The 26,845-nt window shown below is 39.2% G+C and overlaps 3 protein-coding genes and 1 non-coding gene across 33 annotated transcripts in view; 3 read left to right on the forward strand and 1 right to left on the reverse strand.

Annotated features, from left to right (window-relative positions):
• ACSM3 (acyl-CoA synthetase medium chain family member 3) overlaps positions 1 to 17,164 on the forward strand; it is a 78,715-nt gene extending 61,551 nt beyond the window's left edge. For 12 of the 14 annotated variants that reach the window (XM_055365415.1, XM_063700030.1, XM_055365410.2 and 9 more), the window contains 10 exons: positions 741 to 884; positions 1,001 to 1,157; positions 1,736 to 1,815; positions 5,043 to 5,166; positions 6,119 to 6,199; positions 10,626 to 10,727; positions 12,024 to 12,151; positions 12,258 to 12,357; positions 16,378 to 16,497; positions 16,893 to 17,164. In XM_055365415.1, the coding sequence (XP_055221390.1) occupies positions 741 to 884; positions 1,001 to 1,157; positions 1,736 to 1,815; positions 5,043 to 5,166; positions 6,119 to 6,199; positions 10,626 to 10,727; positions 12,024 to 12,151; positions 12,258 to 12,357; positions 16,378 to 16,497; positions 16,893 to 16,979 (1,123 nt within the window). In that variant the 3' untranslated portion in view covers positions 16,980 to 17,164. Of the gene's footprint in view, positions 1 to 740; positions 885 to 1,000; positions 1,158 to 1,735; positions 1,816 to 5,042; positions 5,167 to 6,118; positions 6,200 to 10,625; positions 10,728 to 12,023; positions 12,152 to 12,257; positions 12,358 to 15,215; positions 15,357 to 16,377; positions 16,498 to 16,892 lie in introns of those variants that run through there. The other 2 variants (XM_063700026.1, XM_063700027.1) reach the window with 2 other exon arrangements.
• On the reverse strand, positions 278 to 26,498 carry ERI2 (ERI1 exoribonuclease family member 2). 8 transcript variants are annotated; one of them, XM_055365402.2, is made up of 9 exons: positions 26,417 to 26,498; positions 23,618 to 23,685; positions 23,448 to 23,531; positions 22,805 to 22,932; positions 21,210 to 21,366; positions 20,309 to 20,409; positions 19,963 to 20,044; positions 19,270 to 19,358; positions 278 to 761 (listed from the first exon to the last, which is right to left on the reverse strand). In XM_055365402.2, exons 1-9 carry the CDS (start codon positions 26,437 to 26,439, stop codon positions 669 to 671), a joined length of 825 nt encoding a protein of 274 aa, XP_055221377.1. In that variant the 5' UTR covers positions 26,440 to 26,498; the 3' UTR covers positions 278 to 668. The 8 variants fall into 8 exon arrangements, with proteins under 8 accessions (XP_055221377.1, XP_055221376.1, XP_055221372.2 ...); XM_055365401.2 differs by lacking the exon at positions 278 to 761 and adding an exon at positions 16,348 to 18,219; XM_055365397.2 differs by lacking the exon at positions 278 to 761 and adding an exon at positions 16,348 to 19,075.
• Positions 4,571 to 4,677, forward strand: LOC115931187 (U6 spliceosomal RNA). The gene has a single exon (XR_004067728.1). It is a non-coding gene; the product is annotated as a U6 spliceosomal RNA (small nuclear RNA).
• The window catches only part of REXO5 (RNA exonuclease 5), a 44,082-nt gene continuing 43,683 nt past the window's right edge, over positions 26,447 to 26,845 (forward strand). For 3 of the 10 annotated variants that reach the window (XM_055365396.2, XM_063700022.1, XM_063700019.1), the window contains exon 1: positions 26,569 to 26,717. The gene's annotated coding sequence lies outside the window, so the exon portion shown is untranslated. Of the gene's footprint in view, positions 26,830 to 26,845 lie in introns of all 10 variants that reach the window. The other 7 variants (XM_055365395.2, XM_063700021.1, XM_019011921.4 and 4 more) reach the window with 5 other exon arrangements.

Genomic DNA, 26,845 nt, shown 5'->3' on the forward strand with positions numbered 1-26,845 from the left:
AGGCTGGTCTCAAACTCCTGACCTCAGGTGATTCACCCGCTTCAGCTTCCCAAAGTGCTGGGATTACAGGCGTGAGCCACCATGCCCAGCCTCAGCAAACATTTTCTGTAAAAGGGACAGAGAATAAATACTTAAGGCTTGCAGGCTGTATAGTCAGTCTCATCACAACTACTCAACTCTGCCACTGTAGTGTGAAAGCAACCACAGGTAATACCTCAATGAATGGGCAATAACATTTTATTTACAGAAACAAGAGGCAAGTCAGATTTTGCCAGTAGGCTGTAGTGTGTTGGCCCATCAGTACCCATGGCTTTTACTAACATGTATTGTATTAACATACTCATTTTTTAAAAATCACATTTTAAAGCATCCATAGGGGAGGGAAGGGGAAAATTCTTCCCTATCCATGATTGCAAGATCACACAGACTCCTTACTCTGCTGGAGGTATGATAAAAATCTCAAGTTTTAAAAATGCTTCAATCCTTCTTTATCATAGAATAAAAAGCTAGGAAAGCAGCTATTATAAATGGGCTTTTGATGACAAAGTTTAGTTTTGATTCTAGAAAGTACCTAAAAGGATAGAGAAAGTGATGGCTTTTACCCTGTAATTCAAGCTAAGCCACTGGCACCTGATTCATGACATGAAGAGGTTCAAGTGGAGAGCTTCTCAAAATTTTTCAGTGGTAACAGTCTGTGATGCTGTGTTTAACATGCAGTCATTGTAGTTTTTCCTTTGCAGACATGCCAGCGACAGCCACACCTGTGTGAAGACAAAACACAATGAGATCATGGCCATATTCTTTACCAGTGGAACAAGTGGATATCCGAAAATGACTGCACACACCCACAGCAGTTTTGGTTTAGGATTATCTGTAAATGGAAGGTATACTTCCACAAAAGTGCAGCTTGAAGTGTCAAAACTGCAAAGATGATGACTTATGTACTGGTCTTTTATATTTATTTTCCTATGTACATCAGGGCTACTCTTTGTTTTCCCAGGTTCTGGCTAGATTTGACACCCTCAGATGTGATGTGGAATACCTCAGATACGGGCTGGGCAAAGTCTGCATGGAGTAGTGTTTTTTCTCCGTGGATCCAGGGAGCATGTGTATTCACACACCATTTACCCCGTTTTGAGCCGACTTCTATCTTGCAAGTAAGCCAAAGCACAAAGAGGTCAATATTTAGAAATGCATTAAGCAGTATGGCTGACAGAACTGGTGAATAAAGCAACTTGCAGAGATCAGAGTAGACAATATGATTTAAGATATGTCACATCCAGAAAGTCAATAAGCCTGAAAAGATACACTCGGCCCCCTCTGTATCCACAGGTTCTGCAGCCTCTGATTCTGCCAGGCACATATTGAAAATATTTGGGGAGAAAAACCAAGAACAAAATACAACAATTAAAAAAATGCAAATAAAAAATACCATGTAACAAATATATACATAGCATTTACATTGTTTTAGGCAGCATAAATAATCTAGAGATGATTTAAAGTATACGGGAGGATATGCATAGGTTATATGCAAATACTATACAATTTTATATAAGGGACTTAAAGCATTCCTGGAACCAATCCTGCAGACACTGAGGGATGATTCTACAAGAAAAGGTAAGAATGTATTTACATTAACATAAACAATGTTTAAATTGTGCTGCGTCAACAAAAGACATTTAAGCACTTATTTAAGTTGTAGTAAGACCAAGAGTTTGCTTTTTCTAAATTGCAGACACTCTCCAAGTACCCCATCACAGTCTTCTGTTCAGCACCAACTGTATACCGAATGCTTGTACAGAATGATATGGCCAGGTAAGAAATGTTAGTAAATAGGCATCTAGTGGGGGGAGGGGAGAAGAGGAAGCTATAAAATAAAAGATCTTTCTGCCTGAAACATAGCTCCAAGCCAGTAGACACAGGATTTAGCAATCTCTCCTCTTCCTCTTTCTCCTTCTTGCCTGCATTCTGTAAATGATAATTACTGTGACCAGGGCAAGCTCCCCCAAACAAGAAGAAAGTGAGGGTTCAGCTATGTTTATAGCTCTAAGCCCAGTGGTTATGGGTAAGAAGATGGTAAATCTTTTGGATGATGGCTTTCTCTGAGCTGCGAAAGTAGAGAACTTGTTTCTATTTGGAACCTTATCCCAGCAGATAGAAAAGAGGATGCATATCTTTTATTCTATTGCTGATTCCATTTGAAAGGGTTCATTGGTAATCCAAAAAGAAAAACAATCCCCGTTTCTCTTTGTTTTGTTTTTGTTTTTGTTTTGTTTTGTTTCAATAGGGTTTTGGGAAACAGGTGGTGTTTGGTTACATGAATAAGTTCTTTAGTGGTGACTTCTGAGATTTTGGTGCTCCCATCACCCAAGCAGTATACACTGTACTCAATGTGTAGTCTTTTATCCCTCACCCACCTCCCACCCTTTCCCCAGAGTCCCCAAAGTCCATTATATCATTCCTACGCTTTTGCATCCTCATAACTCAGCTCCCAGCAACCACTATTTTACTATATTCACAACAGTCAATACTCTGGGTCTCCAGATGTAAGGGATCTTTTCCCTCACATTGACCAATTCTCCAACATCAGTTGAGTATCCTATGATTTAATTCAATCTGACATTATCTCCGTGGAGGCAGCATCATATCCCACAGGTTAATGACTCAGTCCCACAAGACTCTTTCCCATCTCAAATGCTAATCACAAGTCCAGGCTGTCACCTGCGCATATGACCAAATGGCTACAAATCAGAGGTTCCCATGACCTTTCCTTGGGTTTAGTAATTTGCTATGATGGCTCACAGAGTGCAAGAAAACACTTACTTACATTTCCCAGCTTATTATAAAAGATATGATAAAAGTTACAGATGAATAGCTAGCCAGATGAAGAGGTACATAGGGTGAGGTCCACAAGGTCCCAAGTGCAGCAGCTTCTATCCCTGTGGAGTGGGGGTGCACTACCTTTCCAGCACGTGGTGCTCTCCAAACCTCATACTTCAGGGATTTTTTTGGAGGCTCCATTATGTAGGCATGATTGATTATTAAGTCAATCTCCAGCTCCTCTCCTTTCCCTGAAGGATGGAGGTGAGGCTGAAAGTGCCAAGCTTCTGTTCCTGGCTTAGTCTTTCTTGTGACCAGCCCCTATACGGGAGCCCCATTGAGAGTCGCCTCATGAGAACAAAAGACAATTCTATTACCCAGGAAATTCCATGGAATTTAGAAGCTCTGTATCAGGAACTAGAGTCAAAGGCAAAATATTAGAACAAAAGATACTCCTAGCACACCCATCACTTGGGAAATTACAAAGGTTTTAGAAGCTCTGGGCCAGGAACCCAGGATGAAGACCCAGTACAGGTTGAGTATCCCTTATCCAAAATGCTTGAGACCAGAAGTCTTTTGGATTTCAGATTGTTTTGGATTTTGGAATATTTGCATTATACTGGTTGGGCTGCCCTAATCCAAAAACATGAAACCTGAAATCCTCCAATGAGCATTTCCTTTGAGCATCATGTTGGTGCTAAAAAAGTTTCAGATTTTGGAGCACTTTGGATTTTGAATTTTCAGATTAAGGATACTCAACATCTATGTATTTCTTGTTATAGCTCATATCACAGGTAAATATATTTAAACTGATGTTATTTAATTATCGAATAGGAAATAATTCACTTGCCATAAAATTCAAAAGGTATATAAAAATACATAGTGAAAAGTCTTGCTTCAAACCTTGTCCCCAGTGACCCAGTCCTCTTCCATGGAGGCAAACTGAGTTTCCAGTTTCTTGTCTATTCTCCCTGAAAATACACAAACTAATACACATGTGTTCTCCCCGTCTCAATTTTTTTTTTTTTGAGACGGAGTCTTGCTCTGTTGCCCAGGCTGGAGTGCAGTGGCACAATCTCGGCTCACTGCAACCTCCGCCTCCTGTTCAAGCAATTCTCCTGTCTCAGCCTCCTGAGCATGTAGGATTACAGGTGTGCACCACCATGCCTGGCTACTTTTTGTATTTTTAGTGGAGATGGGGTTCTGCCACTTTTTGTATTTTTAGTGGAGATGGGGTTCTGCCACGTTGGCCAGGCAGGTCTCGAACTCCTGATGTCAGGTGATCCGCCCACCTCTGCCTCCCAAAGTGCTGGGATTACAGGCGTAAGCCACCACACCTGGCCTTTCCTTCTCTATTATAAACATAAATGGTATCACAAGATTCACACAGTTCTGCACCTTGCTTTTTTCCTCTAACAATACATTCTGGCACTGTGTTGTGCAATATGGTAGCCACTAACCACAGCTAGTTATTTCAATATAAATATTAATTTAGTAAAATTAAAAATTCAATTCCTCAGTTATACTAGTCCTGTTTCTAGTGTTCAATATCCATATAGGGCTAGCATATACTGTAGTGGGTACAGCAGATTACAGAGTACTTCCATATGACAGAAAGTTCTACTGGGCAGCACTGTCCAAGAGCTTCCTCATTTTTTATAGCTGTATAGTATTCCATTGTATAAATATCCCACCATCAGTTTAACCAAACAATTGGTACTTTTCATTGCTGATTTAAAGTGTTATTATGGTGCTCACTTCAGCAGTACATACACTAAAATTGGAATGATACAGAGCAGATTAGCATGGCCCCTGCACAAGGATGACATGCAAATTTTTGAAGCATTCCATGAAAACACAAAAATAAAAACAAAATAAAATAAAATGTTATTATGGGGTACCTTCCCTAAGAACAGAATGACTTTCTTTGTAATAAATTATACTTCCACCACAAAAAGGGGGGTAAAGAAAAACTAGTATTTGGGGTATTCTAATATTCTATGATATTAGAATGATTTATCTTTTTAATATTTTTATTTTTAATTTGTGTAGGTACTTAGTAGTTGTATATGTTTACGGGGTAAAATGGTTTGTTTTGTGCTAGGGAGAGGAATTAAAAAGCGACTAAAACATTTTATATTGAAGTTCATAAGAAATAATCCTTAATCTTCACTTCTCTCCATTTTTCCTCCTAAATCTAACTTATCTGGTTTTCTGAGAAGCTATAAGTTTAAAAGCTTAAAGCACTGTGTGAGTGCTGGGGAACCAATCACCCCTGACGTGACTGAAAAATGGAGAAACAAGACAGGCCTGGATATCTACGAAGGATATGGACAGACTGAAACGGTACCTGACCTCACTGAAAAGACATAGCTGGACTCCATTTAGTCAGATGAATAAAAACCAAAGTGTCCACAGTCTCCTTATGATTATTTGAGGGATAGGAGTTGAGTGGTTAGAAAATGTTTTAAAAAACAATGCTTGCAAGAACCTAATTGCAAAAAAGCTCTGTTAACAGATAGTTGTTTAAATAGCCATTCATTGACAAACACCACTGTTAATGGATCAGAGTGAGGGCATTACAATATTTTTTTAAATGAAATAATACTGGATCTGCTGAAAGAAAGAATTCCTCCCAGTGTGATAGGGAAGTATCTTATTTAGGGCTGCCTCGAAATGGAAAATGCTGAGATCCTTGCTGCCTGAAATATTAAGAGTTTGCTGGACAACTCCTTAGCAACCATACTCTAAAAGGGATTTTTTAAAGAGCTCATAGAGATAAGGAATAAGAAATTCTAGAGGAAATGAATGAAATAAGAACAAAAAATGAAATAAGAAAAAAGAACAACAGTGGTTATTTTGTAGAAGAGGGAGGAGTAAGATGAAATAGATAAGGGAAAAGTTGAAAAAACTTTTCACAATGTGTCTTTATAATGCTTCAATTTATGAACCATGAGAATGTATCACCTGGTAAAAAATGAAAATATCAAAAATAAAAATCAAAAATTGAAAAATTCATTAACTAGAAATAGCATAACAAGTATGCTAATATAAATGCAAATGTTAATATACTCATGTTTTGATAAATATGGATATATGAGTAATTATTGTTATAACTATATTTTATACATATGCATGTATTTATATGTTATCACTACATTCCATGAGAGTATAGCATTCATTTTGAGCCTAGTTCATAGTAAGTTTTCAATAAATAATTTGTTTAATGAATGCATGATAGATGAATAAATTTTAAGTGACTTGTAATGTTATCTTACTTTTTCTTCTTCTTAACTAGGTGCTAATCTGTGGAAATTTTAAGGGAATGAAAATTAAACCTGGCTCAATGGGAAAACCTTCTCCTGCTTTCGATGTTAAGGTTTGCACATCCCCTTCCAGGAGAATGTTTAACAACCCAATCTGTGCACTACCTACCTACCGCTTACCCCCATATAAACTTTCTTTGTTATGGTGGTGATTCCATTTTACTTCCATGATACTTTAATTTTTATAAATATGTGAAAATGACTTAGAAATGTTAGCTTCTTGGTCTCCATTATTTTGCAAATACCTATATTGTACCATACAGTTCTAAGCATTTAATAAACGTTAACCCATTAGGCTGGATGCAGTGGCTCATGCCTGTAATCCCAACACTTTGGGAGGCCAAGGCAGGAGCATCACTTGAGCCCAGGAGTTCAAGACCAGCCTGGGCAACAACGTGAGACTTTGTCTCTACAAAAAAATATAAAAAACTAGCCAGGCATGGTGGTACGTGCCTGTGGTCCCAGCTACTCAGAAGGCTGAGATGGGAGGATTGCTTGAGCCTGGGAGCTTGGGGCTGCAGTAAGCCATGATCACACCACTGCACTCTAACCTGGGCCACAGAGCAAGAAGATCCTGTCTCTAAATAAATAAATATTAACCCATTGAATTTCCAGAAGAAACCCTATGAGAAGCATACTAATATTAGAACCATTTTACAAATAAGGCACAAAGAGGTAAAAGAACTCACCAGAGGTCACACAGCTAATAGCTGCTAGAGTTGGGATTCAATCCCAAGCAGTCTGGCTCCAATATCTGCACTCTTAACCACAACACAACACTTGTCCTCTCAGGCAAGGGAGGTCAAGACCTTCTGAGCAGGTCAACTAGGCCCGAAGAGGCTTCAGTTTACAGTGGCTGCAGCACTTTCCCTCTCTGCTCCCAAGCCTGCCTGGCCATTTCCAGCCTCTCTGTATCCACTGCCACTACTACCACCTGATGCCTAGGGGGAATTCCAGTTCCCCATCAGCAAGCTTTATATAGGGTTAAAATTGTTCTCAGATCAACTGAGCTTCAAAGCTGGGTGTAGCCAAAGGAACTTAACACTAATTTGGACACTCTTCAACTTATGATAGGGTTATGTCCCAAAATAATAAGTCATCATAAGTTGAAAACATCCTAAGTCACAAATGCATGGCTGACTGGGAGCTGTGACTTACTGTTGCTGCCCAGCATCTAGAGAGAAAGATGGTTTCAACTGAATGGTTATCTTTTTCACCCACTGTAAAGTTGGGAAATAGTAAGTTCAAACCATTTTAATTCAGAGACCCATCTGCACGTTAAGAGACAGCAAAAGCAGCAAAAATATGGATGAATTAACAGAGTACAGCTCTTAGATAAATGTTTCCCAGGCTTGTTTGATCATAAACATCATATGGATATCTGTTAAAAATACTAATTCTCAGGCCCCTGGAGAGACCAATTCAATAGATTTGGAGTGGGACTCTGAAATTTGAAATCTTGTGATTTTAACAAGCACCCCCAAGTAGTTTTTAGGATCAAGTAAGTTTGAGAGAGTTTAGATGAGCTTGATTGCTGCTGTAACTCTTTATAGAATAAACCAGATCCTGGGTCCTTTCTCTCACTTTAACCTTGCTATGGAAACCTGGTCTCAAGATAGGATAGCCTAGTGGTTCAACTGTATCTCTGCTATTCACTATCTGAGTGTCTGTGGGTACACTGTTAAAGCTCTGTAAGTTCCAGTTTCCTAATTTGTAAAGTTGGGACCAGAGTGACCAACCTGTCTGTTTGCCGGGGACTTATCTGGTTTTAGCACTTAAGGCAATACATCATGAAGAACCACCCCCCGACAACCCCTCACCACTTCAGTCTCAGGTGGTTGGTAACCCAAATAATAACAGAACTGATTTCATAGGTTTCTTGTGGTGATTAAAGGAGACAATATGTTTAAAGAGCATATCAGAATGCTTAGTACATAATAAAGGTCCAAAAGATGGGTACTGTTATTTACTTCTCCCTCACATTCCTCTTTTTATTTATTTTTTATTTTTTTTATTTTTTCACATTCCTCTTTGAAAAGCTTATCTAAGAAAAAATGGTAGGAGAGCCCAAACAGGCTTTACAATAGTTTGTTGGTTAACAGGCTACCTTAGGTTGAAGAAAGAAATATTGATAATTAAGCACACTCATGTCTGCATTACAGGGAAGTTGATATGCAACACAGCTATGTTCTTTTTCTTCCTTCCTTAATAGCAATTCCCAACATGCATGGCTATCAGGGTCTCACAGGCACAGCTGTATTCACAGTGATCCCAACTGCAAGGTACCCCCACCTGCTCCCCATTAATTTGAGCCCGGTGGTTTTCTAGAGCAGCTATCTTTGAATGCAAATATGATGAGGCTGAGAGGAAAACAGTACTTTGCCTGCATCCCCAGTCATTTTTAACTCTTTTCCACGGGCCGTTATTATGGGGCTTCTTGTTCCTTAGCTAAGGGCATCTGCAGTAACATTCTGGCATCTGGGGATGTGTTCCAACCAGGTGAATATCAGATTCCTACAACTTCAAAGCCCAACCTTTATAATCTTCTTTGTTTGCTTTTAAATACTCATAATTTTCATGTTTAAACATTTTAAGACCCTATGAACAATGAGGAACATGATTCTCCCCAGACACAGAAGATTTTATCTATATTCCCATCTATTAAAATCTGTAAGTAACTGGAACTTTTAAAATACTTCGTTTCCATCAATAATTCCTTCATACCTGGAACCACATATTTCTTTAGATAACTGGGTGGGAATTTATATTTTTTTATTTGCAAGAGCTTAAAGAGAAGTTTTTACGCTTAGAATTCCTTTGCCATTTAAGTTTCTCATTCAGCACATAAGCCCCTTTCCTTTTGGAAAGTGCTAGATAAGTATTATACTTATTCTCCATGCAGGCCACACCTCAGGTTTGAAGGTATCTGGAGAACATATATAAAAGCAGAATTTTGATACTTAGAAACAGCTAAAAGTCATTTAGAGCAAAATCTGATGTATAAAATCAGCAATCATCTTGAGAAATGCTAATCTGATTTTCTTTAATTGGATTAAACTCTCTAGAGGCATTGCACAGAGGAGTGTAATGATTAAAAGCATATGATCTGGAGTGTAAGTGGTGAGATTTGGATTCCAGCTCAATCATGCACAGTGTTAAACTCTCTACACCTCAGTTTCCTCATGTGTCAAATGGGCATAAAAATTCTAACCACATAGGGCTACAGTGAGGAATAGGTACATGTCAAGTACTTAAAGGTTTAGCATTAATTACTTAGCATGTAGTAAGTACTTAATAAATGCTAGCTACTGGTAGACACTTCAGGGAATGATGAGGATTGGAGAGAGGGTAAGAGAGCAAGGCTGTGGCTTACCATTGTCAACCAGAGAATATTCCCCTTTTCCTGTTTACTTATATTGGGCTTCTGAAGTAAGGTTCTGTTGGTTCCACAGCTAAACAAAGTTTGAAAACCAGTAATGAAGACATTTATTTATCAAGAGGAAAAGATAATCAAGACCTATTGCTAAATGATAAAAGCAGGTTGGCAAAACTGTATATTATAAAGCAACCCTATTTTTCTTTTTTTTTTTTTTTTTGAGATGGAGTTTCACTCATTGCCCAGGCTGGAGTGATCTCGGCTCACTGCAACCTCCCCATCCCGGGTTCAAGCAATTCTCTTGCTCAACCTCCCAAGTGGCTGGGATTACAGGTGCCCACCACCACGCCTGGCTAATTTTTCTATTTTTAGTAGAGATGGGGTTTCACCATGTTGCTCAGGCTGGTCTTGAACTCCTGACCTCAGGCGATCCACCCGCCTCGGCCTCCCAAAGTGCTAGGATTACAGGCATGAGCCACCGCGCCCAGCCAGCAATCCTATTTTTCTATTTATCTATATTGTCTCAAAGGATATTACCAAAATGTGATTATTGCTGGATGGTAAAATTTTAAAAAAATTTTATCCTGCTTTCACATGTTGGTAACCTGTATTTAATATTTTATGCAATAAGAATTTAAGTAAATATATTTCTCTTAGGAATTTAAAGTATATTTAAAATATTTTTGGGTCAGGTGCAGTGGCTCATGCCTATAATCCCAGCACTTTGGGAGGCCAAGGCTGGAATATCACTGGAAGCCAGGAACCAGCCTGGGCAACATAACGAGTCCCTCATCCCTACAAAAAATAAAAATAAACATTAGCTGAGCATAATGGCATGTGCTTGTAGCCCCAGCTACTTGGGAAGCTGAGGTGTGAGGACTGTTTGAGACCAGGAGTTTGACGCTGCAGTGAGCTATGAGCTATGATTGCACCACTGCACTCCAGCCTGGGTGACAAAGTGAGACCTTGTCTCACACACACAAAATTTTTTTTAAGTCTTCATTTTTAAATGGCAAAAGCCAAAATAAAACTTGCAAAGTTAATATTTAAGCTGCGACATTAAACAAAAATTTCCTTAAATAAATTGTTCTATTTTATCCTAGATTGTAGATGTAAATGGCAATGTTCTACCTCCTGGACAAGAAGGAGATATTGGCATTCAAGTTCTACCTAACCGACCATTTGGCCTTTTTACTCATTACGTAGTAAGTGACTTACTAAATAATCTCATTTTCTATTTATTTCTCAAGTGCTTGGTAACAATCCCTGTTTGCCACAAAACATACCTAGGATAGGTACTTGACCCTTTCTTGAGAGATTGGTTGTCCTGAATAGTAATCCAAGACAAGAAATTGAAGAAATACCCAAATTCTTGCTGAAGAAAACCATGCTGGTCCCCTGAGGCCAGATCACTGTTCCAGGTCCATGAAGGCAAGAGGAAGGGACCCTAGAAAGAGGACAGCCTCTTAACATCCCCTGATCCTCTCAATTATCACACAAAACCCACTCATTTTCCTGAAATCCAGTTAGTGCTCTTTCTTTTCGGGAAGAGTGAGAGGGACAGGGGATGCGGGGGTGGTGGGATTAAGCAAATGTCTTTCACAAGAGGCTTTCTAAGCTCCTTACTGTTTGCAAGAATATTTTCATCTCTAATCACAGTATACAAATTAGAGCAAAGTCTCTATCATATAATAAAAGATCCAGATGCTACTTGCCAGTGTATTTGATATAATGTAACAGTATCTTGTTTTTTCTTATGTCAGACTGGCAGAACCAATTCTATTATTGTGTAAAACAAAACAAAACAAACCTGTCTGCTCTTTATTAGGTGTCAGTGCTTTCTTTCGACTCTTGAGTATTTACTTCTCTCTTTTCCTACCAGCATTATCTATTAATCAATTAGCAAAAGACTTAATTTAGTTTACTCCTCTGAGCTACTGCAATATTTATTTTGTAATCTATCTAAGAAAAATCTCAAGATGGAAACATGACTAATCTTTGTAACTGTAGTTTACCTTTCTTCTGTCGGGCTAGCTCCATGCTGGAATTTCATCTTTATTTTCACAATCTATCTCTTCGTAACTCTAATGCTTCTCAAAGGAGCCAAACTTTTCTGCTTCCTTGAACATTTAAAAATCCAATTGAGGGCCAGGAGCGGTGGCTTATGCCTGTAATCTCAGCACTTTGGGAGGCCAAGGTGGGCGGATCACTTGAGATAAGGAGCTCGACACCAGCCTGGCCAACATGGGGAAACTCCATCTCAACCAAAAAATACAAAAATTAGCCGGGTGTGGTGGTGCACGTCTGTAGTCCCAGCTATTTGGAAGGCTGAGGCAGGAGAATCGCTTGAACCTGGGAGGCAGAGGTTGCAGTAAGCCAAGATCGTACTACTGCACTCCAGCCTGGGTAACAGAGTGAGACTGTCTCGGAAAAAAAAAAAAATTCCAATTGACCAGAAGAGTTGGATTCACCATAATAACAAAATGCTATTTGTTTTGCAGGATAATCCTTCAAAAACAGCTTCAACTCTACGAGGCAATTTCTATATCACTGGGGACAGAGGATATATGGATAAAGATGGGTATTTCTGGTTTGTTGCAAGAGCAGATGATGTCATATTATCCTCTGGGTAACTTTCTTTTCCATATGTGCATATGTCTGTGTTAACTGATCATCAGTGTTCTAGAGTGAACCTGCCACTCACCTGTATGTATTCCTGCCATATGTGTTTCTAGTTATCGAATTGGACCATTTGAGGTAGAAAATGCCCTGAATGAACACCCTTCAGTTGCAGAGTCAGCTGTTGTCAGCAGCCCAGACCCCATCAGAGGAGAGGTAAAAGAACTGATTCATGTCAACTTTATAATTTGTTGGCAATTTAACACATACTTACAAACAGTAGCTCAGTGAAACAGAATTAACCAAATGATTCATTTACTAAATATGCAAGTCAGATAGAAATATGCTAGTCAGAAAGAACTGCTACAAAATAAGATTGAATTATGAGTTGCAGCTCTGATCCTAACAGACAAACAAAATAAGGCTGAAAATATGTACTAGAAAGAATTTGAATTCCTTCCATGGTGGACTAGGGCAAAGATGGTGTGAATGCCAATAACCCAGGCTCACATCAGGATGGGGTGACAGAAGTCAGCTGGATGGGATCAAATTGTTACCCAGAAGGTCTGGAAACCAACGAGGTCCCTGGTGTAGTGAAGGAGAATGGGCTGGCATCAGATGTCAGAAGTGGGAACCAGAGGCTGGAACTGAGGTAACCATAAGCAGTCTGGGTAGGTAAATAAGTAGAGGTTTCAGGAAATAAACTCCGAATAACACAGGTGTCCTGAAAGCCCATTCCTACTGGGGCTGACCACACAGTATTTTGGCTTAAAAGTACCATGCCAGGCGGCCTCCTGCGTTTTGCCTGTGTGTCTACGACATGCCCCTAGGGTTTCTCTAGCTGAGTTACAAGTTCCCACAAGTATTTCTTCAAGCCATATCCCTTCTAACACTGAATCCAAGTTTTGAAGATGACACTGATGTCAATACAAATCCAGAACTTTCTGTACCATGTATTCAAGCTCCTTATCTCAAATCCTAGGTATAGGGCTTCAAGCACAGGGCACAGGGCAGAGTTAGAAGGTATCCAGTCTCAGGGGATGAAATGTCGTGAAGTTTAAGGCAGGCCGGGCACAGTGGCTCACACCTGTAATCCTAGCACTTTGGGAGGCTGAGGTGGGTGGATCACCTGAGGTCAGGAGTTTGAGACAAGCCTGGTCAACATGGTGAAACCCTGTCTCCACTAAAAATACAAAAATTAGCCAGGCATGGTGGCACATGCCTGTAATCCCTGCTACTTGGGAGGCTGAGGCAGGAGAATCACTTGGACCCGGGACGGGGAGGTTACAGTAAGCCAAGATCGTGCCACTGTGCTCCAGCCTGGGTAACAGAACAAGACTCTGTCTCAAAAAAATAAAAATAAAAATAAAAAAGTTTAAGGTAAAAATGGGAGATGTGCATGTTACAGTGGAGGGTGGATCTCCCCCCAGGACTGATTCCCCTAACTGATCTTTGATGCCAGAAGATACCCTGTTAAGTCCTCCTGGATGGCCCAAAGTTGTTCCAGATATAGCCCAGTGGCTGGGAATTGGTAGTTTGTCAAGTTGCTAGGATGACAATCGCTATTTACTGTGAAAGGGTATATTCCAGGCAGCTGAGGGCAGGGAAAACAGTCAGTGATTATTGGCTTGTCTCTTTGCTCTGAACATCACCGGCAAGGTTTCACGAGTCTTAGCTCTTCCTGTACTTCTCCCCTACCATTAGTCATCATCAGTTTTACCCACCTAGACAGGTGCTTACTAGGGACAGGATGGTAGCTGAGCCTTTCGGAACAGGGTTGGCTTGGCAGCCACCTGATATCCTAGCGTACAATATAGGAAAGGTCTATAAGTGGGTTGTGGTCCCCTCACAGCTCCGGGGGCTTGGATTAGTCAGAGCGAGGGGGAAACTGTGGCCAGTTTTCCAACAGTGGTAGGCTGCAGCATTTCCTAGCAGAAGATGTGAGTGGGTATCTGAAACGAGGTATCCATGAACAAAACGGCCATGTGCTCCATGCCTCCCTTTCTGCTGCCAGGCCTATTCTACCTGGGTTAGGTCCTTCTCTAGGCTGGGTCCTGCCAGGCAGGGTAATTGGGTAGCAAGTTCCAGAATTGATTAAAAAGAATATTTGGATCTAAAATACCATTTTAACATTGGAATGTGAAAGACTTGTGGAATATGTGTCTAGATCACTAGGTTCTTAAATTTTTGGGATCACATATCTCTTTGAGAATGTGAAGAAAACCGTAGGCCACTGTTAAGACTTATGCAGTGATGGAAATGTTCTGTATTTGCACCATCCAATGCGATAGCCATGCATGGCTATCAATCACTTGAAATGCGGCTAGTGTGACTGAGAGTATTTAATCTTATTTAATTTTAATTGATTTAAACTGAAATAGACACACGTGGCTAGCAGCTATCATATTGAATGGCACAGCCATAGACTTTTCTCAGAAAAATACAAGATTTTGCATAAAATTTCATAGAGATTTGAAGCCCACTTACGGATTCTGGGTTAAAAAATAAGACCCAAACTTCTTGTAATTCTAAGACTACAACTAAGAGCTAATGTTTTTGATGACTTACTATGTGCCAGGCATTATACATCTATGCTAATTCATTTAATCATCATAATCTCTTTTACAGAGAAGGAAACTGAGGCACAAAGAGATTACCTAACTTGTCCAACATTACACAACAAACTGTGACTTGAACCCAGCTGTTCTGACTTCAGAGTTCATACTCTTACCCATGTTAGGTTGTTCCTTGTTAATTTAACATTTTCTGCAGTAGTTTAAAAAGATAAAAGAGACTATCCAAGTTGTAGAAATCGTCAATATGTGAACCAGTATTGCAGTTTTTAAAATAATTTACCTTTGAATGACTCACTTACAACAAGCATAATTTTTTAATTTGTAAAAATGTTAATGCAGCAGAGCTAGCATAACTACAAATGCATTTTATAAAATGTCAAAAAGTGAATGGAACAAAATTATATCCATAGACACACACACACACAAGGGTTCACAACTGCCCCATGGCACATGTAAATTAAAAATGTTCAAGTGTTGTTGTTGTTTTTTTTCTTAGAGACAAAGTCTCACTATGTTGCCCAGGCTGCTCTCGAACTCCTGGGCTCAAGCAATCCTCCCACCTCGGCCTCCCAAACGTTGGCAGTACAGGCGTGACCCACTGTGCCTGGCCACAAGGGTTTCGGGTAAAGACAAAAATGGGTAATTGTTCATACAATGTAAAACTGCCCACTGGTGAACAGTTTTCAATATGTGAAAAAATTATAACTTCTAGTCTTTGTTTCTCACCAAATGGCTGTCCTGGTAATTTGTTGTTTCAAATAATTCCTTTTCAATGAAATCTTTACTCCCAGATCAAAGTGGATAGGAAATGTTGCCAGCTTATCTTTAAGCTGGACAAACGAATCCTTGAATTTAATAAGATTTCAGGCACTTAAGTGCAGGATACTTAATCATAAAAAAGCTTCAGGGGACTCTCCTGGAACTGTGCCTACAGGGAAGCATCATTCCATAGCCAGCTCCGGGCTGGTAATCTGGCTTTGGAGGTACATACTAGTTGATGCACCTAGACTCATGCCTCTAGAGAAGACAGTAAATGGCAGTCCTGGTAGTGCCCTAGGAGAGAAAATGACAGGACTCCAAATTTACTTTTAAAGGGGGCTATGAGGGATGGCCTATCTTTCTGTCTTCTCCATTACAGGTCCAAAAACTAGGCAGAGTTTTCAAAAACATTTCTAGGAAGGATAAAATTTGGAGAACAGGATTTGCAAGCATAAAGTAATAACGTCTTTCTTGGCTTCTGCCAGTTAAAGGCCACCATGATTTCTACTCTTGTTCATCAGGGCCATGGAAATGGATCAGAGCAACAAAAAAATAGCTGCTGGAATCTTCACAGCCTTGTATAAAGACTGCATGTTCTCTGTGAACTGTTCCCTTCAACAAAGACATGGCAAACTCAGCGTGACTACTGTTTATAAGTAATCCCCCATGCTGAGGGCTAGGCTGGACGAGGCTGGGTTGTTACAGGGGTCCCAGAAGCTCTCCCGTATTAGGTACAGACCAGGAAGTGGCTGGCTTAAGAGCACAGAGCTGGGATCAAACTTTATTAAAACACACTGGCCCACCCCACCAGGCATGTAGATTCTCAGAGCAAACAAACAAGACATACTAAAACATACAAATGCATAACTCATTTTCCTGGTGTTTCAAATATTTATTTTAGGTAGTAAAGGCTTTTGTCGTTCTAAATCCTGATTACAAGTCACATGATCAAGAACAACTAATAAAGGAGATTCAGGAGCATGTTAAAAAAACTACAGCACCTTACAAATATCCCAGAAAGGTAGGCATCCTAATTATAACGAATATTTGCTCAGTGTTGTGGACAATTTCAACTGTTTATTTTTACATTTTAATGAATATTTTCTTCACACATGCTACACCACATGTCCCAAACTGAACTGATGACATATGGGTAAGATTCAGAATCTTTGAGATTAAAATGAAACCCTGAACCTATTTTGTTTGGTCCTTTGGCTTACTGGACTCACAGTAAATACTTACTATCAAGACAAGTTTCCTAACAATACCCTTTTCCCTATTTTGGTTGTTACCCAAAACCCATTCCAAAGACTATTCTAATTCTTCCACCTAGAATTCATAATCAAACTGCTATATAATTGGCTTTATGTAAAGATAAAAATTTCCAGGCTAATTTTTTCCCCTTGATGCCAACAGGTAGAATTTATTCAAGAGCTGCCAAAGACTATCAGTGGGAAGACAAAAAGAAATGAACTGAGGAAGAAAGAATGGAAGACAATTTAAAGTTGTTTCATTAATTACCATATCTATAAAACAAACATAGTATCTGTCAATCTCTAGAAACCACAAGATGATGGAGAGGTCATAAAAACTGTGGTAGTATGCTTAGAAACTGTTGATTTAAAATATCTTGTGGTTATGATATCAGAGGCTAAATTTTGAAATAAAATATTTGGCAAATTCCTCCACATTAGTGTCAATGTTCCTATCATTTCTTAATATAAAAATAATACCATCAATTGCTGATTAATTTTTAAATGTATAGTATAGAAGCAGTTTCTGAACCAGATCTCTGCTACATAGGTTTTCAAACTTTAGTTGACTAATTCTTCTGATATGTTGATATACAAATCAGAACCAATGTTCAAGCCATGAAATAAAACTAAAGAACTTATAAAAGTTTTTAGAAAAATATAAAATATCAGTTAGAAGATTATGATAATCTCAAAGTACAAGAATCTACCTGAAAACAGACTAGGGATTTTTATTAGTCACATTTTTTGCAAATAATTTAAAAATAGTTTAGACTTGTTTCAAGGTCTAACTATAAAAGAAGGATCATATACTATTGTTGCTTATTATATGTAATCTAATAAATACTGTTTACAAAAGATTACACTTGTGGTTCCTGAAGAAAGTATGGTAAATTCAGTAAACATTAATATATAAAATAAAAATAAAATAGTGTAAGATGTTATCAGAATACTCATGTTTGGAAATTCAAGGAACAATTAGGATTCATACATGAAAGGTTATCAATTCCTCATTGAAGGCCTGAGTCTCAAAGAATTTTTGGTGGAAATACTTAAATTTCTGTCACAAATATGGCTTGTTTCTGGAGAATTAAAAGTGAGTCCCCCTGTGGAATGAGATGGAACCATGCTGTTGGCTCTTTCCTTTTGAAGTGTTTGTTCCCATTTGAAATAACCACAACATTTTCTGTTTTCTTGGTATTTCCCGACAGGGCAACAATAGAAGACTTTTCCGTGGTTCGGTCCATTATTAGAAACAACAAGTCTCTTAGATCTCCGACCACACTTGCATAATGGAGGTGTCATTTTCCCACTCTTCCAAGGCTCTTGTAGGTTAACTGTAGAAGTTAATATAGATGGGAGACGCTTCCAGGAAGAACTTCTTACTGGGGAGCAATCAGATGATGTAGGCTTTTCTTCATGAATAGTGAAGGGTTGTTTTTTTGCTGGTGGGAAAGCTTGGGGACTGCATGGATTCCTTTTGCTACCACCTGAAAGAAGAGGATGTTTCCCCAAAACTAAAGGATGAGACATATTGGCATTAACTCTGTTGAAGGTACTTGATTTGTGTTCAGGTAACTTAAAGGCAGAAATATCTGAACCTGGATCTTTGGCTTCTTTTACATTATAAATAGTAGTGTGAGGACTCTTGTACACAATAGACTTAGAAGTCTCAGATTTTTGAGGAGTTTCCTCTATGTCTCCAAAGTTTTCGTGCCTTGACATTTCCAATTCTTTCAAAACCATTAATCTTTCTCCAGACTTAAATGAACTCTCTAAGTCTGAGTCACTAATGGGAACTGTACAGTCTACGTTTTCCTCAGGCTGAGATGCTGGCAGTAAAACCACATCCTCCCAATCAGCCAACACAGGTAAACAGTCCAGAGTAGAGCTCATTTCCAAATCAGAAACACGATGAACAGTTGGAACGGTGGTAGAAACAAGTACCAATTCTGAACCAACTGTTGAAGCCTTAGATTTGGTATTAAATGCAAGATGTTCATTTTTTCCTTGCTTTTGCATATAGATAGGTGAATTCAAGGTAGGAGACTGCAACTGCCCCACAGAAGTAGAGGACTTAGTATTAAAAAGAGGTAAGGAACTTTTGACATTGTGAAGACTTGCTTTTATATTGTTTTTTACTTGTAATTGATCCTGTTGTGCCTTTATAGGAGAATTTGCACAAATTGACTTCATTTGAACTTTTTCATGAGGATTTATTGTATTTTTAGGCTCCTTATTATATATGCTGGGACCCTGGATGCTAATGTTACAGGCAGACACTTCTTCAACTTGATTTGTATTCAAATTTCTGGCCAGAATGCTGGAATTCTTCTTAGTGGGAACCTATGATTCCACAGACAAATGCAACAGCTTTAGAAACTGTGCATTCGTAATTTCTTCAGTATACAGTTTTATGACAAAAAAGAGAAATGTCATTGATTTATAAATGACTGCACACATTAAATCTACGTTTCAAAGAACGTATGACTGTTTATGAAGTTTGAGATGACAGAATAAAGAGGCAAGACACTACTAACCTTGTTCAACGACCTTGTAATTTTCATTACACAACCATCTCTGATCATTTTCCAAGCAAGAAGGGCAGTATTCCGAGAATCGTCCAACCCTGAGGATACAGATATCAAACACTGAATTTAGTGGTACTAGTACTACTTCCTTAGTACTAAAGAAATAACATAAAATGAAAAACACCACTTGTGTAGAAATTGGAACACAGTTTTAGTTTTATGACCATCTACTAATTTTAATCATGATAAACTGGTCTTGGAAGTGGAAGGCTATGGCAGCATTACCACTGAAAGACAAGCTCGTCCACATTTATAGAGGAGGATATGAAAATGTATTAGACAGTTCCCCAAAATGTGGCCAGCGTTCTGCAGGAACCAGGATTTGTGAATAATCTAATAGTCTTGTTCAGTTTTTTCACTAGTCCATTCTATTATTTGAGCACTTGTTTAATCTTCATTTGATTTGGCTCATTCTTTTCATTCTTCTTAGCAACTAGAAAGCCACTAGATGGCAGTGTATCTTACAATAGTTTATGAAAGTGGTAATTTGAAAGTCTTAGAAACAATGTGAATTGTTTAGATTAGGAGCTTTTTTTTTTAGGCTGAAGATATCCCTTACTAATGACATTACCAAAAAATGAAATTCATATGAAGTATTTTTTAAAAGTCAAATGGCTTACATAATTTTTAATGTATACTAACCAGAATGTTCTCGTCCTGAGAATTCTATTCCTACTTCCTGTAAGGCACCACTTAGTCCTTTTGGTTTTCTCCTATAGAAAAGCTAATCAAATAAAAAAAGATATATCTAAAAGAAGATTACTATTTTAAAGACTATGTATTAAACACTTTTCATAATTTTTAGTTCTATTAGATTTAGAATGTGCTTATTTTTTGTGTGTTGTTTTTAAATACTTTAAGAAACGCATTTATGTGACCAGTACAAAAGAAAGTATCTTATTTGCAGAAACCCATGCCCATGTGTAGGATAAAAGTTAATCATTTTTCAATAGAAAAAAGTAAACATGCCCCCATTTTTTACCATTACCTTGTAAGTTGCTCTGAGATCAATCCAAGAATTTAAAAACACAGGTTTTAACAGCTGTTTTCTTTTACACTCATACTCCAGGCAAACCCCCAAGTCCCAGTCTGCATTAGGTACATTAAAATAGAACAAAGTCAATGATGCCAGCATTTTTTACTTATGCTGCCACCATTTACAAATAGAATGCTGGAAGATCATATAAAATAGAACAGTATGATTTCATTGCTCTGCTAATATCTAAAAATTATTCACTTTATATAACTTACTATTAACAAGTTAGGTTGATGACTAAATTTTAAAATGATTTCTTAAAACACCCAGTAAAACCTTATTTCAGAAAGAAGAGTAACATGTTAAATTACAAGGACTATATTTTCTATATTCTAGGAAAATATTAATGTTATTGAGAAACCAAACATTTTGTAGTAACTGGAAACCAAATATGACTATCAATGCTATCTTATCAATGACACAGTATTGCTATTAATGACTATTAACAGCAATGCTCTAACACAGTTACACAAAAAACCTACTTTAAATGGCTCATTTTTTTTTCTTTTAAAGTGTCAAAGCATAAAAGCAAAGGATGTTGAGCTGATGAAGACTAGAAAATAGCATAAGAGTGTTCACTAAATCATCTTTGCTTAATTCTTAACAGTGGAACTCTAAAAACATTTTTTTTAAGTTCAGGCTTAATATTTTAAGGTATCCCAAAAGGTTAATTTAAAAAATATGTATTAATTTACTTTTCTTGGCTAATATCTGCTAGGCATTTAAATTTTTTTTCCTAGCCTAGAAGATTAACAAATATAATTCTAGGTTAGCAAGTATAAAACTAGAAATAAAGAATTACATAGTGGTAATGCTACCCATCTGTGATTAATAGGTATAACTTATTCTTTACCTGACCAAGTAACAAATGCACATAATTTTACTTCAGAAGCAGAAGGCTCTGAAACCCCAGTAGCAAAAATAATGTTCTTCTGTTGCTGAATCTTATGAATCCATTTACAGAACTGAGATAAGCAAATCTTCAGAGGGACTCCTTCATCAACTTGAGCCTGAGTAGAGAGTCACAAAAGCTGAATTCAACAATCAAATTCCATTATTATTTAGCATGTTTTGTAACTGTGGAGAAAAATTAATGGTTTTAAAAGAATCAGAAATGCCAAGTCATGAAAACACAGTGTACTGTGGGAAGACATAACAAAGTGGTTCTAACTGGCAAAGAGTTTATTTAGTGGAAAGAGGTAAAAACACGTGGGAAAGAAAGAATATTTAGAACCCACCAAGGTAAGAAAGATTAGGTTGATAAAAACTAAAATCACACAGAAATATGATCATTAAGTCCAGACTGACAGAAATGAAACACAAATTTGAGTCACTTAATTTCCATAAAATCAATTTGATCCTCATTTTTATAACATTATTCTTCCTTTGCTGTGTATTTATTTAATTTTTAAAATTTATTTTTTTTTGAGACGAGGTCTTGCTTTGTTGCCCAGGGTGGAGTGCAGTGGCACGATCTCAGCTCACTGCAACCTCCACCTCCTGGGTTCAAGTGAGTCTCCTGCCTCAGCCTCCCAAGTAGTTGGAATCACAGGTGTGTAACACCATGCCTGGCTAATTTTTGTATTTTTAGTAGAGACGGGGTTTTGCCAAGTTGGCCAGGCTGGTCTCGAACTCCTGACCTCAGATGATCCACCCACCTTGGCCTCCCAAAGTGCTGGGATTACAGGTATGTTCCTTTGCTTTTTAAATCGAGTCCTGAGGTGGCTCACGCCTGTAATCCCAGCACCTCAGGAGGCCAAGGTGGGCAGATCACTTGAGGTCAGGAGTTCGAGACCAGCCTGGCCAACACAGTGAAACCCTGTCTCTACTAAAAATATAAAAATTAGCCAGATGTGGTGGTGTGTACCTATAGTCCCAGTTACTCAGGAAGCTGAGGCATGAGAATCGCTTGAACCCAGGAAGCAGAGGTTGCAGTGAGCCCCGCCACCTTACTCCAGCCTGGCCAACAGAGCATGCCTTTGTCTGAAAAATAAATAAATAAATACATAAATCGAGTCCTGAATCTAGAATAACACTAATCGTATTTATTTATTTATTTACTTATTTATTCATTTATTTTCAGAGACAAGGTCTGTCGCCCAGGATAGACTGAGATTATACCTCCCTGCAGCCTCAAACTCCTGGGCTCAAGTGGTCCTCCCACCTCAGCCTCAGCCTCCCAAGAAGCTGGGACTACAGACACATGCCACCAAGTCAGGCTAATTTAAATTTTTTTTTTTTTTTTGTAGAGATGGGGTTCTCACTATGTTGTCTAGGTTGGTCTCAAACTCCTGGCCTCAAGCAATTCTCGAACATCAGCCTGCAAAGTGCTGGGATTACAGGCATAAGCCATCATGCCTAACACTAAATAAATCTAATTCCAAATGGTATAATAGCTTTTATTTTCTTTTTGAAACTGACTTCTGAATTTTAAGATTTGCATCATACCTGCTTTATGCCTGTCAATTCCATGCAAAATTCTGAAAGAATTGGATGTTCCTGAGGTTGAACATAAGCCTGGAACTCAGATTCAATCTGTCCAGTTGATGTGTTCAGCAACACTGCTGGAAATTCAACTAAATGAAAGAATAATCAATTGACAGTTGAATAAATAATTTTTAAATTAATCCTGTAATCATCCTAAATTAAACATGTTACCATTTTAATTAAACAACCAGTTTTCAGTAAAAGCATACTAAAATGACCAAAGCAGTGTGACATAAAGGTTATAATAAAGTTATGCTAAAGAATAAGTCAAAATATTGAAGTTATGAGCATGTCGTCTTAAAAGAAAACAATATAATTAAATAAATATAAAAACCATATGGAATATAAAATTTACTTTTTTTGCAAAGGTATTTTTTTCAGTTTCTATGCCATTGAGGTGTTGTATGTAATATAAAACAACTATTTTATATAATAACACATTTAGGTATTTGAGATTTTGCTCTTTTTTATTCAACATAAGTTTTGCATTAAACTACCAATGCATAGACCATCCTGTTTTCTTAAACTTTTGGCTGATTCAGATCTATAAACTTTAAAGTGACTCATCTAGTGCCAGCTTTGGCCATTCGTAGCCCAGACTTACTTATTTCCTGGCTATGGTGGTGCTTCCCATCATTCCAGCATGTCGATTCAAAATCAATGACAATTAAGTAGTCAAACAACTGCTCTGCAAAAGATCAAGTTCTTCTTATGCTTTACCAGTGCTGAAAATGCAAGGCTACAAAATGCAAAGAAACTAAGCATACTACTCACTGGATTTGCTTCTTCCTAGATTTCCATTTGCTGGCGCAATTGACTTTCTCCTAATTAATCCAAGCTGCCTAAAAATGTGAAGCAATCCAAATATGATCAATGAACTCGTTCACACTCCTGTTTGAATAAGCTACCAAACTAATGGTACTGGGCAACAATCTCATTATTTATTGTGACTGAGGGGAAATCGAACTGGACTTTGGCTTTACCTGCACAGGCCTCGAAAGTACATATTTGCAAATTAGGCTAATTTGTTGGTTTTGTTTTTGAGACAGGGTCTTGCTCTGTCACGTAGGTTGCAGTGTAGTGGTATGATCACCACTCACTGCAGCCTCAGTCTCCTGGGCTCAAGCAATCCTCCCACCACAGTCTCCTGACTAAGACTACAGATGCGTGCCACCACGGCCCATTAGTTTTAATTTTTTTTTTTTTTTTTTTTTTGAAGGCAGGGCCTCACTATGTTACCCAGGCTCTTTTCGAACTCCTGAGCTCCAGCAATCCTCTCACCTCAGCCCCTCAAAGTGCTGGGATTACAGGCCTGAGCCACTGTGTCCAGCCAATTTACATTAATTTTATGTTACCCTTGTTTTACAGTAATACTGAGTAACTCATTTGAGTTCCTACAATCATTTGATTGTAGAGGTAAAAATGCACTGAAAATCTTATTTTTCCCCCTGCATTTTTTAAGCTCTTGCTATGTGTACAGTGCAGTTTTAAGAAGACAAGACAATGTAGGACATGGTTCAGTCTTCCAGCTTAAAAATCTGGGTAAAGAAACAAAAGATAGGGCCAGGTAAAGTGGCTCATGCCTGTAATCCCAGCACTTTGGGAGTCCAAGACAGGTGGATTGCTTGAGCTCCGGAGTTCGAGACCAGCCTGAGCAACATGGTGAAACCCCGTCTCTACAAAAATTATAAAACCTAGCTGGGGCGTGATGGTGCATACCTGTAGTCCCAACTACTCAGGAGGCTAAGGTGGGAGGATTGCTTGAGCCCGGGAGGTGGAGACTGCAGTGAGCCGAGATCATGCCACTGCACTCCAGCATGGGCAACAGAGTGAGACCCTGTCTCAAAAAAATAAATAAATAAAATAAAATAAGAAAAAAAGAGCTTACTGAGGTCTTAAGTGCAAGTAAAACAAACTACTTGGTATTAGCAGGTAGAGTTTTAACTAGGCAGACACCTCCTGTAGTTTTCTGTGTTTGCTAAGAGAGGGAAGTGCCAGGATTTGGGAATAATAAATATCATTTATTGACTGCTTACTACATAGCAGGTACTAAACTAAGATGATGGCCTCCTTTAATCCTCAACAAGTGTAGTAGCTAGAAACTTTTCCTACCTATATTTTATGGATGAGAAAACTGATTCTTAATTTGCCAAAGAACATAGCTTTGGTATGTGAACCCAAGACTGTCCAATTCTGAAACTCATGCTATTTGCTAATATATTACATCTTTCTAGTAATCAGAAATATGCACAGCGCGTCCAGGAATCAGGGAGGACACAATAATTCATATTGTGAATTAAAAGGATCACTAGGCCAGGCACGGTGGCTCACACCTGTAACCCCAGCACTTTGGGAGGTTGAGGCGGGTGGATCACCTGAGGTCGGGAGTTGGAGAACAGTCTGACCAACACAGAGAAACCCCATCTCTACTAAAAATACAAAATTAGCTGGGTGTGGTGGTGCATGCCTGTAATCCCAGCTACTTGGGAGGCTGAGGCAGGAGAATGACTTGAACCCGGGAGGCAGAGGTTGTGGTAAGCCGAGATCGCACCACTGCACTCTAGCCTAGGCAACAAAACTCCGTCTCAAAAAAAAATAAAGATCAGTAGAAAATGGGTTTGTAAAAAGTAAAGTAGAGGTTCCTCTTCAAAGACTTCCTTCCCCTTCTAATTAGGAATAAATAGTAACTTCTCTTAGAGCAAAATTTATTCAAAGACCTGTGCTAACATTCTTAAATATCTGCTAGACATAATAAAGAAATCAATGTACTTTATGTTCTTAGCTCCCACAATTTAGCCTAAATATTTGCCGTGGCATGCTTATACTGGTCCAATCAAGCATTAGGTCATAGCCTGTTCCTCTTCCTTATTTAAAAGTGTTTTTACCTTTCTCAGCATTCCACAAGTTACTTCCTTCTTCCTTTGTTCTCTGCCTTTGCCTCTTTTAAAAAGTTCTATGTTGCTAGTCAATCGGGACAAATACAGAATGTGAGGTCCCGTTCCAGCCAATGGAAACCGGACACAGCAGTAGGGTGGACGTGCCACGTTATAAATGACCGTGTCTCCTTTGTTCAGTGTACTTTCCTGGCAAAACTGCTGGCGAGTGTGCCCTTTCTGCAGGAAGTAAAAATGGCCTTACTAAATAAATTAAATTAAAGTTCAAGTTCTATTTCTTTACAGCACCGAGGAACGAGCATTTCAAACAGGTTGAACACCTTGACGGATTCAGTGTGTGGCCTGCCTGAGACCTCCAACCAGTCTGCAAGGCACTGTCACGTCCACGTTTCCCAAGGCCTAAAATGGGCAGGCACTGACTCAAGGCCACACAGTCAACACCCCAGGGTTCGTCCGCCTCGGGCTCCTGTCACCCTCGGGTAGAAGGTGGCCCAAGGCTGAAGACCGAGGTCCAGGGAGGCGCCTTTCCAGCCGTGCCAGAGAGGGCAGGTCGCAGACGCCGGGGCTGCGGGGAATAGAGGCCCTCACCGCAGATGCCACCTGCCGTGCCCTGCTCTGCGGCCAACGCCAGCGCTGGACCCGGAGCTACCCGCCCCCGACCCGGAACTCCCTCGAGTACCGCGCGAGCCGCTTGGTCGCCATTCCCGACACTCCTTGCTTTTCCAAGTCTAGCTGCCGGAAGTCGCTCGACTTCTACTTCCGGTCCGTTCAAAAAGCCCGCGAGGCTGAGGGGCGGTTGTTGTTGGCAGCTGTGGCTAAGGAGGGTAGAACTTCTGCTCCCCGCCCGGCTTCTCTTCTGCGTTTCCCCGGCTAGGGGGCGTGGGGAGTGGTTTTAGGCGGAGAAGCCGCTCGGCAGCACCTCCTTCCTTCTTTGCCAGGCAGACGCCCGTTGTAGCCGTTGGGGAACCGTTGAGAATCCGGTAACCGATGCGGACGGTAAAGCCGTTTGGGTTAGAGCGGCGCGGGTGTCCAGTCCGCGGAACCGGGAGATCATTGGCACCTTCGCTTTTTTAGGGGAACGGGGATAGTTCGGTAAACTGAATTGAGA

The sequence above is a fragment of the Gorilla gorilla genome, chromosome 18 (genome assembly GCF_029281585.2).
Source record: "Gorilla gorilla gorilla isolate KB3781 chromosome 18, NHGRI_mGorGor1-v2.1_pri, whole genome shotgun sequence".
NCBI lineage: Eukaryota > Metazoa > Chordata > Mammalia > Primates > Hominidae > Gorilla > Gorilla gorilla.

Excerpts from the sequence above, each read along its gene's own strand:
- ERI2 (XM_055365397.2), bottom strand. The coding sequence starts at position 26,439 with ATGGCGACCAAGCGGCTCGCGCG. Across the intron at positions 22,933-23,447 it reads CCACCATAGCCAGGAAATAA|TTGAATTTCCAGCAGTGTTG; the intron begins GTAAGTCTGGGC and ends TCTTTCATTTAG. Across the intron at positions 20,045-20,308 it reads ATCTCAGAGCAACTTACAAG|CTTTTCTATAGGAGAAAACC; the intron begins GTAATGGTAAAA and ends TTATTTGATTAG.